The following is an 11,391-nucleotide window of genomic DNA, read 5'->3' on the forward strand; positions in this document are numbered from 1 at the left end:
CCTCCATCACCCATCCATGTCCATCCGTCCATCACCCATCCATCACCATCCATGTCCATCCCTCCATCACCCATCCATGTCCATCCCTCCATCACCCATCCATGTCCATCCCTCCATCACCCATCCATGTCCATCCGTCCATCACCCATCCATCACCATCCATGTCCATCCCTCCATCACCATCCATGTCCATCCGTCCATCACCATCCATGTCCATCCGTCCATCACCCATCCATGTCCATCCCTCCATCACCCATCCATGTCCATCCCTCCATCACCCATCCATGTCCATCCGTTCATCACCCATCCATGTCCATCCCTCCATCACCCATCCATGTCCATCCCTCCATCACCCATCCATGTCCATCCCTCCATCACCCATCCATGTCCATCCGTCCATCACCATCCATGTCCATCCCTCCATCACCCATCCATGTCCATCCGTCCATCACCCATCCATGTCCATCCCTCCATCACCCATCCATGTCCATCCGTCCATCACCCATCCATGTCCATCCCTCCATCACCCATCCATGTCCATCCCTCCATCACCCATCCATGTCCATCCCTCCATCACCCATCCATGTCCATCCGTCCATCACCCATCCATGTCCATCCCTCCACCACCCATCCATGTCCATCCCTCCATCACCCATCCATGTCCATCCGTCCATCACCCATCCATCACCATCCATGTCCATCCCTCCATCACCATCCATGTCCATCCCTCCATCACCATCCATGTCCATCCCTCCATCACCCATCCATGTCCATCCCTCCATCACCCATCCATGTCCACCCATCCATGTCCATCCGTCCATCACCCATCCATGTCCATCTGTCCATCACCCATCCATGTCCATCCGTCCATCACCCATCCATGTCCACCCATCCATGTCCATCCGTCCATCACCCATCCATGTCCATCTGTCCATCACCCATCCATGTCCATCTGTCCATCACCCATCCATGTCCATCCGTCCATCACCCATCCATGTCCATCCGTCCATCACCCATCCATGTCCATCTGTCCATCACCCATCCATGTCCATCCGTCCATCACCCATCCATGTCCATCCGTCCATCACCCATCCATGTCCATCCCTCCATCACCCATCCATGTCCATCCGTCCATCACCCATCCATGTCCATCCGTCCATCACCCATCCATGTCCATCCCTCCATTATACATCATTAGTCTTAGTAACTTTAATTATAATTCTGATCATTATTTGAGTCTTTAATGTACAAAGAATAATTCAGGACTGAGTTTAACGTCAGAATTTTGAGGGCGAATGAAAATTTACAAAAAATCTTGACTGGTTGTGGTTACGTGCACGTGCATGTTCAGAGTCAACTTTGAGTCCAGAGACATTAAAAAGACAGTTTGGTCTCAGCTCAAGAGTTCGTGACATCACTGTCCAACCAGGGTCATCACGCCGTCACAGTGCTGCATGCTGGGAAGAAGCGTGGTGTGTGCGAACATGTCTCAGCAGCAGCTGGCGGTCGGGGCTGGCGTAGTCGCACTGTTGGCATGGAAACGCTTCACCAGTGTGATGGCGGCGAGCGTGAAGGTCCAGACTCTTCTTCTGGATACTGAGGAAAACAAGAGTGATGGAAAAGTTCAGACTCAATCAGGGTGGAGACATCAGCCTCCAGCACAAGAGGGTGTGTGTGTGTGCCTGTGTGTGTGAGTGTGTGCGAGAGTGTGTGTGTGAGTGAGTGTGTGTGCGAGTGTGTGTGTGTGTGTGTGTGTGTGTGCGTGTGTGTGTGAGTGTGTGTGTGTATGTGTGTGAGCCACCTGCTGTAGCTGCACTGCTGACACCTGTATGGTTTCTCATGACTGTGGGTTCTGTAGTGTCGGAGTAGAGAGCTGCGATCTATAGAGGCATATGGACATTCAGGACACCTGTATGGCTTTTCACCTGGAAACACACAAGCAGCCTGTCACTACACAGCATAAGGGCGTGTTCCACCTGTGTGCTTGGGCAGGTGTGTGTACCTGTGTGAGTTCTCAGGTGCTGTAGCAGTGACGCCTTGAGCCGGCTGCTGTAGTGACAGTGAGGACAGGTGAAAGGCTTGTCTCCTTGGTGGATGCCCATGTGACGTCGCAGAGTCAGCTTGGTGGAGAACTTCCTGTGAGGACCAACAGGCAGACGAGTGTTCACCAGCGCAGCGCCTCACCTGAGCGCAGCGCGTCACCCGAGCGCAGCGCGTCACCCGAGCGCAGCGCGTCACCCGAGCGCAGCGCGTCACCCGAGCGCAGCGCGTCACCCGAGCGCAGCGCGTCACCCGAGCGCAGCGCCTCACCCGAGCGCAGCGCGTCACCCGAGCAGCGCCTCACCCGAGCGCAGCGCGTCACCCGAGCAGCGCGTCACCCGAGCGCAGCGCGTCACCCGAGCAGCGCGTCACCCGAGCAGGCGCGTCACCCGAGCGCAGCGCCTCACCCGAGCGCAGCGCGTCACCCGAGCGCAGCGCGTCACCCGAGCGCAGCGCGTCACCCGAGCGCAGCGCCTCACCCGAGCGCAGCGCGTCACCCGAGCAGCGCCTCACCCGAGCGCAGCGCGTCACCCGAGCAGCGCGTCACCCGAGCGCAGCGCGTCACCCGAGCAGCGCGTCACCCGAGCAGCGCGTCACCCGAGCGCAGCGCCTCACCCGAGCGCAGCGCGTCACCCGAGCGCAGCGCGTCACCCGAGCGCAGCGCCTCACCCGAGCGCAGCGCCTCACCCGAGCGCAGCGCCTCACCCGAGCGCAGCGCCTCACCCGAGCGCAGCGCCTCACCCGAGCGCAGCGCCTCACCCGAGCGCAGCGCGTCACCCGAGCGCAGCGCGTCACCCGAGCGCAGCTCCGCTGAAGCAGCGAGGCTCATCACATATTCACCTACACTCTAGAATCAAGGTGTTCCTGCTGAGAACACAGTGGACAGGAGGATTGTGGGTACTGTAGTCACCTGTGACAGACAGAGCACGCCAACGCAACATGTCTGGCTTCCTCTTTCTTCTTCTTCTTTGAGATGTTCTTCAGTGAATTGTTCCGAGTCTGACCGCTCCGACTGGAAAACAACACGGGTTCATTCTGGGATGTCTGGTCCTGCTGAAGTGTCACATTTATCAAATATTTGTGCTGATGAAGAATCTGTGGGATAATTGGGAGGAACTGAACTTCTCCACAGGACAGTTTACCTGTCAGCCTTGTCAGCCTCCTCTTGTCCAATCAGACGGTGCTGTAGGGCATCTGGGCGGAGCCTGACGGTTAGTATTGAGGATCTTTATGGAAACATGCAGTTGAAGCTATTCTGACCTGAGTGGTTGTCATGGTGATGCTGGGTGTAGCTGTCAGGTGTTTGCTGGTGGACCTTCTGCACCTCCGAGCTGTTGACCTGCTTGGCAGAGATCTTGGACTCTGCTGCGCTCCTGTCCTGTTGCTTCCTCCTCTTCTTCTTCTTCTTTTCTTCCTTGTGCTCCCTCCTCCCGAAGTGGCTCCTCCAGTGAGGCTCCATCTCCCCCCAGCTGTCAGCCTTCCAGCTGCAGCGCACACAGCCGAACCCGCCGGACGCCTGGTGCGAGCGCACGTGTATGTCCAGCAGCCGCCTGGACGGCAGCACCAGGGGACACAGGAAGCAGCGGAGCCTCGGCCTCCTTCGGCGCTCAGCGGCGCGGCTCCACGCCAGGCTGCTGGGCTGTGACAGGCCAGGAGACGTGCCAGGAGGTGGGGGGACCGTCGGGGTGGCCGGGGAGTGAGGAGACGCTTTAGACGATGAAATGCGGCACAAGCCCAGAGTCCTGAGGTGTGCAGACTGGGCCACGTCTTCCTTCGTGGGCGGGGGGTCAGAGCTGCTAGACACGTGGACTGAGGCCTCTTTCAGTGGGAAGATGGACGGCTCCTCAAATAAAGTGCTGACCTGCAGACAAAATTCAGGATGAACTATTCGAGGCTCATTACTTCTGTCCAGTGGAGGTCACGAGACATTTCCACTTTGGCTCGACCTTTGAGTAAAGTTGGATTTTAGCCTGTCCCAGCAGCTGCCTGATGAAAACATCTGCATCAGCATCACCTCCTGGTGGTGTCTTCAGAAATACCAAGCTGATGCTCAAGACCTGCTGGCGTCACCACGATGCAGCAGGCCATTATAACGTACTGTGAAAAATAAGTGTTTTCTAAAACCTGCTCCAATGAATGGAGTTTGTTTACATCTCATTAGTATGTGAACTTCACTCTGGAGCGACCAAGAGTGGAGCGAGACGACGGCCTCTGGATACGGACACCTACAGGCCTGTTTATACCATCAACGCTGTCTGGAAATCAGGACAGGCTAAATTAATTAACAGTTGGATTTCTGTCCAAATCAGACAGAAATGCATAGGATGTGAGATACGTGTGAGGAGGTCTGTGTGTCACCTCACAAGTGTGTGCAACCTGCAGCCCCCCCTCGCTGCTGATGTCACAGGAGGGGGGGCTCATGTTGTCCAGCATGTCATAAAGCAGGAAGTCCTCGTCCTCGTCACTCGGCTTCGCCTCCTCGTTGAGATCCAGCTGATATGGTACTGCCCCTCCAGGTGTGTCCCCGTCCTTGGCTCCACCCACTTTATCAGTGCAGTTGCTGCCTGGGGATGAGAGGGTGGCGGCGGCGGGGCGGTGGTGCCTGAGCTGCAGATGGCTGATGATGGAGGCCTTCGGGCTACACGTGAACTGACAGACTTTACAGCGGTACAGCTCTGCCAGGAAAGAATCCACGAGACCAGCCGGCAGACCTTCCACCTCCCCACAGTACAGGCTGGCGCTCACGACCCCGCCCAACACCTCCAGGGTGACAGGGCTGATGTCACGGTAACCGTGTTTCACCGCCAACATCTCCGCCACATCACTCACTGAAAGAGACGGAGAAAAATAATGGTTCAACAACAGCACAACAGCATTTAAGTCAAACACAAAAAACTATATGTGCTTTTAAATTTGAAGCCCATCTTTAATTATGGACACGATTAGAATCTGAATGTTTATAATAAGTTGATTTGAAAACCGGAAATGCGCCAGAGTTAGCCGAGAGACTATTTTTTGGTTGTTGTTCTTTAAAGAGTTTTGTTACTAATTAAAATCCAAATTTAGCAGCTACGTGTATTTGAGGTAAGTTTAAAAATATCATTTCCAGTTTCTCACATTCTTCAAACACTCGAAAGGTTAATAAAATAACCTGGAATACACGTGATGAAAAGAACTATGCGTTAAAATGAGGTTGAGATAAAGGATGTCACAATTAATTGCTGAAATGAGTTTGATGTCATGACCACTTTGTCATTTAAAGGTTTATGAATTAAACAACACAACAAATCCCCGACATATTTAAAAGCGCAGAACTCAAATTAAATGGGCACATTTAAAAGTATTAGTTTTTCCCCCACTTACCTGCTACAGCTAAGCTAACAGGAGTCTGCGGCAACTCGACTTCCTTGTTTTTTGTGACGTGTTGGGACGTCACGTCCGGGGGATTTTCTCGCCCCCCTCAGCAACAGGTGCAATACCGCCCCCTTCTGCTCTCCACTGTGGACCGGAAAATAGTCCGACACTCGCGCACTCACTCACTCTCTCTCTCTCACACACACACACGCACACACGCACGCGCGCACACACACACACTCGCGCACTCACTCACTCACTCTCTCTCTCTCTCACACACGCACACACACACGCACACACACACTCGCGCACTCACTCACTCACTCTCTCTCTCTCACACACGCACACGCACACACTCGCGCACTCACTCACTCACTCACTCTCTCTCTCACACACGCACACGCACACACAGACACACGCACACACACGCGCGCGCACACACACACACTCCCTAACCCTGTCTATTTACACTATTTAGACGATCCCGACTGGTGCTTTGACTCTCACTACTCTAAACTAACCTGCTGGAGGCCACTCCCTCAGACTCTTCCTCATCATCTCTAGGGTTCGGGATAGGCCCTAACCTAACCTCCAACCCTATCCCTTGTTGGGGTCCAGGGTCCGGGTCGTGTGTTGCTTGCTGTTTCCTCCAGGGGGCGTGGAGGAGCCGGTAATTGGTTCCAGCTGGCGCTGCAGGTGGAGGCACCTGTCGGATATCTCCATCAGCCATGGATTTAAGGACAGAGGGCCAAGCTGCCGGGGTTGGAGAGCCACTGTGCTTCCATGGTGGACCTGGCGCCACCCTGCTGGAGGGAGGAACACGCAGGACCGGACACTCATGTTGGGTTAGGGTTCGTGCTGTCCCTGCAGTCCAGGAACATTTCTGAACAGACCCTTTAATAAAGACGTTGTTGTTGGACACTATTCCCACTGCGTTTTGCCTGCTTACGGGTCCAGGAGAAAACAAATCCCTAACCGCGAACCCTAACGATAACCCTAACCCTAACCCTAACCCCTAACCCCTAACCCTAACCCTAACCCCTAACCCTAACCCTAACCCTAACCCCTAACCCCTAACCCCTAACCCTAACCCTAACCCTAACCCCTAACCCCTAACCCTAACCCTAACCCCAACCCCTAACCCTAACCCTAACCCTAACCCCAACCCCTAACCCCGAACCCTAACCCTAACCCTAACCCCTAACCCCTAACCCTAACCCCTAACCCTAACCCTAACCCCTAACCCCTAACCCTAACCCTAACCCTAACCCTAACCCCTAACCCTAACCCCAACCCCAACCCCTAACCCCTAACCCCTAACCCTAACCCCAACCCCAACCCCTAACCCCTAACCCTAACCCCAACCCCAACCCCAACCCCTAACCCCTAACCCTAACCCTAACCCCTAACCCCTAACCCTAACCCTAACCCTAACCCCTAACCCTAACCCCTAACCCTAACCCCTAACCCTAACCCTAACCCCAACCCCAACCCCTAACCCCTAACCCCTAACCCCTAACCCTAACCTCATGGTCACCACTTCCTGTGCCCAACACCTGCACTCGCTATCCTGATGCTGTTTCTTTTTTAAATAAACCACCTGTACATTTATAAAATGCTCATGTAGGATGTGTATACTTGGATAACCCTAACTACCCGCCCCTCATGCCCCCTCAGCGCTACAAGCTGTCCCTCCTGTCCAGCTCCTTTAGCTCCTCCTGGACGTCGGCTCCATTTCTGTCCACCCTAGCAACCATAATGGTGTTGCTTATCCTCCCAGCTCACCTTTGTGAGGTGAGAACAGCCAGGAATTCCCCACCAGCTGCTTCCTTCCCACCCCCACAGGAATCCCCCATCTCTAAAACCAGGTACTGGTTGTCCTAAAGGGTTAGGGTTGGACTGCAGAGTCTGAGTGTCTGGGGAGAAGAAGAATGATGGAGAGACTGAGATTAGTCAGAGATTCCTGCTATGACTGTAGCAAGCGTAGCTGCGGATACCTGTCAGCAACAGTTTCAGGTGATGACGTCAGCGTTTAGCTCGTTAAAGCACAAGTTCCTAACGGTCTTCTCAGAGCTTCAGAGAATGGACTGGTATCTAGAATGGTGGTGTTGGGCCCCCAGCTCTGCTCGTGATACAGTTGATCAGAGCAACCGCTACCGCGACAGGAACAGGTGGTTTTGTAGGTCAGAGGGGGTCTGAAATCCCCCCCATACCCTATCTAGTGCACTAACTAGGGCACCTGCCATCTGAATGAGGACATAGTGCAAATGATCAACTAATAATTTAAACGAGTATTGAGGACACAGTAGAAAATCAACAAACACACAACCGCCAAATGTTTTATTTTCAGTCAGTATGAAATGAGTGGAGCCACCTGCTAGAGCTTCATTACGCAACACAGTTGTTTTAATTGTTATAGTTAGAAAGTTGCCTTGAAGATCCAGTGATCTCTTTTCCTCCCATTTGTTTGTCTGTCAGACGTCAGACGTGATAAAGATGTGGTGAAAGAAGTGATGTCACTTCCTAACTAACTGCTGACAGTAAGCTGTCAATGTGAGTCAATAATCAATAAAGGCCAATGTCTGCCATGATCAGGAATGGGCGGGGCTTACGGGCCATGCTGGGGCGCCTGCGTGCCACTGAAGAGGAAGAAACCCCAACAACAGGAAATGTAAATCCCGCATCTGTGTGGTCACGGCTCGTCGTGCACCTCCGTGCAGCACAGACGCTCTCACGCAATGTGGTTTCTCTGACGTCCGTCTCACACATCCGCCGCTGCCGAGCCAAACGTCTCTTTCTGAGGTGTTATAATCGGCTCACACTCACAGGGGAAGAGAAAGAGTTCAGTGTGATCAGTCATCCAGCAACGCCGACGTGCTGCTAACCACGCTGTTAGATGGCCCCTAGATGTAATAACAACAGCTATAACTAGAGTTAGAAGACTGAGACTACCCCACAAATAATGACAGCAACTGTTATTATTGTTGTTACTATTGTTGTTATCATTATTGTTACTGCAGTTATCGTTATTACTACTGTTATTATTGTTGTTACTATTGTTGTTATCGTTATTGTGAATCATTGTTGTTGTATTGTTGGTGTCATTGTTGCGTCGTTATCATTATGTTACTGCAGTTCGTTTACTGCTTATTATTGTTGTTATCATATTGTACTGCAGTTATCGTTATTACTGACTGTTATTATTGTTGTTATCATTATTGTTACTGCAGTTATCGTTATTACTACTGTTATTATTGTTGTTATCATTATTGTTACTGCAGTTATCGTTATTACTGCTGTTATTATTGTTGTTATCATTATTGTTACTGCAGTTATCGTTATTACTGCTGTTATTATTGTTGTTATCATTATTGTTACTGCAGTTATCGTTATTACTACTGTTATTATTGTTGTTATCATTATTGTTACTGCAGTTATCGTTATTACTACTGTTATTATTGTTGTTATCATTATTGTTACTGCAGTTATCGTTATTACTACTGTTATTATTGTTGTTATCATTATTGTTACTGCAGTTATCGTTATTACTACTGTTATTATTGTTGTTATCATTATTGTTACTGCAGTTATCGTTATTACTACTGTTATTATTGTTGTTATTATTGTTGTTATCATTATTGTTACTGCAGTTATCGTTATTACTACTGTTATTATTGTTGTTACTATTGTTGTTATCGTTATTGTGAATCGTTGTTGTTGTTGTATTGTTGGTGTCATTGTTGCGTCGTTATCATTATTGTTACTGCAGTTATCGTTATTACTGCTGTTATTATTGTTGTTATCATTATTGTTACTGCAGTTATCGTTATTACTACTGTTATTATTGTTGTTATCATTATTGTTACTGCAGTTATCGTTATTACTGCTGTTATTATTGTTGTTATCATTATTGTTACTGCAGTTATCGTTATTACTGCTGTTATTATTGTTGTTATCATTATTGTTACTGCAGTTATCGTTATTACTGCTGTTATTATTGTTGTTATCATTATTGTTACTGCAGTTATCGTTATTACTGCTGTTATTATTGTTGTTATCATTATTGTTACTGCAGTTATCGTTATTACTACTGTTATTATTGTTGTTATTATTGTTGTTATCATTATTGTTACTGCAGTTATCGTTATTACTGCTGTTATTATTGTTGTTATCATTATTGTTACTGCAGTTATCGTTATTACTGCTGTTATTATTGTTGTTATCATTATTGTTACTGCAGTTATCGTTATTACTGCTGTTATTATTGTTGTTATCATTATTGTTACTGCAGTTATCGTTATTACTGCTGTTATTATTGTTGTTATCATTATTGTTACTGCAGTTATCGTTATTACTACTGTTATTATTGTTGTTATCATTATTGTTACTGCAGTTATCGTTATTACTACTGTTATTATTGTTGTTATTAGTGTCAAACAGCTGCTGGAGGAGCTGAGCTGCGTCATTGATGACGACAGATCAATAATTGATGAGCTCAGTGAGAGATGGAGGTGTTTTTGTATGTGAGCAGTTGATGGATCTTCCTCCTCTTCCTCCTCCTCTTCCTCCTCCTCTCATGACGCTCCTCCTCCTCCTCCTCTCACGGCGCTCCTCTTCCTCTCACGACGCTCCTCTTCCTCCTCTCACGAAACTCCTCTTCCTCCTCCTCCTCCTCCTATCACAACGCTCCTCTTCCTCCTCCTCTCACGGCGCTCCTCTTCCTCTCACGACGCTCCTCTTCCTCCTCTCACGACGCTCCTCTTCCTCCTCCTCTCACGACGCTCCTCTTCCTCCTCCTCTCACGGTGCTCCTTTTCCTCCTCTCACAGCGCTCCTCCTCCTCTCACGACGCTCCTCCTCCTCTCACGGTGCTCCTTTTCCTCCTCCTCTCACAGCGCTCCTCCTCCTCTCACGACGCTCCTCCTCCTCTCACGGTGCTCCTTTTCCTCCTCCTCTCACAGTGCTCCTCTTCCTCTCACGGCGCTCCTCTTCCTCTCACGACGCTCCTCTTCCTCCTCTCACGACGCTCCTCTTCCTCCTCCTCTCACGACGCTCCTTTTCCTCCTCCTCTCACTGCGCTCCTCCTCCTCCCACGGCGCTCCTCCTCCTCCCACGAGGCTCCTCCTCCTGTGAAACTTCTCCTTTGAACACTCTGTGCTCTGCCAGACAGACGCGAGCCGACAGAAACGTGAGTCTGCTTTCATAACTGCTGTTTCTTCTCTTTTCTTCTGGTTTTATTTCTGCTCTTCAGAAACAAGGTGTTTCTGCTCACCTGCCTCATGTTGGTGGCGAAGGCAAGCGTTAACCACCTGTGTTTATAGAGCCAGCTGAAGTGGAGCCCCAGAACCTCCCCAGAGACCATCTCCTCCTCAGCGTTCCTGAACCTCGAGCACCTGCCCTCAGGACTCCATGGACAGCAACATGACCGCGTTCCCCACAGAGGTGATCGCTCGTGGTCGCTCGCCGGGCTTTGCTCAGATGTGGGAACCCAGCTAAAGTCGTGTCTGTTCTCCTCAGGACTCGTTCCTCGCGAGCTTTTCGCCCACCACCGACGACGACTACGACTACCCCGACCTGATGTGCACCCAGGAGTCGGTGATGGCCTTCCGGCGCCGCTATCAGCCGCCGCTCTTTTGGATCATCGCCATGGTGGGTGGAGCGGGGAACCTGGCCGTGATGTGGATCTACCTGAACTTCCAGCAGCGGCTGAAAACCATGACAGATGTTTACCTGCTGAACCTGGCAGTGGCTGACCTGCTCTTCCTCATCACGCTTCCCCTGTGGGCGGCCGAGGCGTTACACGGTTGGACGTTTGGCTCCGGCCTGTGCAAGTTGATCGCGGCGGTCTACAAAGTCAACCTGTTCAGCAGCATGCTTCTGCTCACCTGCATCAGCGTGGACCGCTACGTGGTCATCGTCCGGGCCGTCAAGGCTCAGAACTCGCAGCTGGAGCGCCGCCGCCTCAGCCTGCTGGTCTGTTTGGGGGTGTGGCTGCTGG

The 11,391-nt window shown here is 51.0% G+C and overlaps 2 protein-coding genes and 1 long non-coding RNA gene across 3 annotated transcripts in view; 2 read left to right on the forward strand and 1 right to left on the reverse strand.

The window, feature by feature from the left end:
• Nucleotides 1-1,194: 1,194 nt before the first annotated feature.
• LOC101066529 (zinc finger protein 182) lies at nt 1,195-5,540 on the reverse strand. Its single transcript, XM_029830896.1, has 8 exons — nt 5,404-5,540; nt 4,399-4,868; nt 3,301-3,901; nt 3,183-3,234; nt 2,951-3,052; nt 2,003-2,136; nt 1,802-1,925; nt 1,195-1,596 (listed from the first exon to the last, which is right to left on the reverse strand). Exons 2-8 carry the CDS (start codon nt 4,849-4,851, stop codon nt 1,443-1,445), a joined length of 1,620 nt encoding a protein of 539 aa, XP_029686756.1. The 5' UTR covers nt 4,852-4,868; nt 5,404-5,540; the 3' UTR covers nt 1,195-1,442.
• Nucleotides 5,412-6,313, forward strand: LOC115247929 (uncharacterized). Its single transcript, XR_003886988.1, has 2 exons — nt 5,412-5,510; nt 5,873-6,313. It is a non-coding gene; the product is annotated as an uncharacterized lncRNA (long non-coding RNA).
• A 4,127-nt stretch (nt 6,314-10,440) lies between these two features.
• Nucleotides 10,441-11,391, forward strand: part of ccr9a (chemokine (C-C motif) receptor 9a) — a 2,071-nt gene continuing 1,120 nt past the window's right edge. The window contains exons 1-3 of the mRNA XM_011617728.2: nt 10,441-10,581; nt 10,715-10,835; nt 10,911-11,391. The exon at nt 10,911-11,391 is cut by the window's right edge and continues 1,120 nt beyond it. Of these exons, the coding sequence (XP_011616030.2) occupies nt 10,803-10,835; nt 10,911-11,391 (514 nt within the window). The 5' untranslated portion in view covers nt 10,441-10,581; nt 10,715-10,802. The remainder of the gene's footprint in view (nt 10,582-10,714; nt 10,836-10,910) is intronic.

The sequence above is a fragment of the Takifugu rubripes genome, chromosome 22 (genome assembly GCF_901000725.2).
Source record: "Takifugu rubripes chromosome 22, fTakRub1.2, whole genome shotgun sequence".
Taxonomy (NCBI): domain Eukaryota; kingdom Metazoa; phylum Chordata; class Actinopteri; order Tetraodontiformes; family Tetraodontidae; genus Takifugu; species Takifugu rubripes.

Excerpts from the sequence above, each read along its gene's own strand:
- LOC101066529 (XM_029830896.1), bottom strand. The coding sequence starts at position 4,851 with ATGTTGGCGGTGAAACACGGTTACCGTGACATCAGCCCTGTCACCCTG. Across the intron at positions 3,902-4,398 it reads AGGTTGCACACACTTGTGAG|GTCAGCACTTTATTTGAGGA; the intron begins GTGACACACAGA and ends TTTTGTCTGCAG. Across the intron at positions 3,053-3,182 it reads GAGGCTGACAAGGCTGACAG|TCGGAGCGGTCAGACTCGGA; the intron begins GTAAACTGTCCT and ends GTTGTTTTCCAG.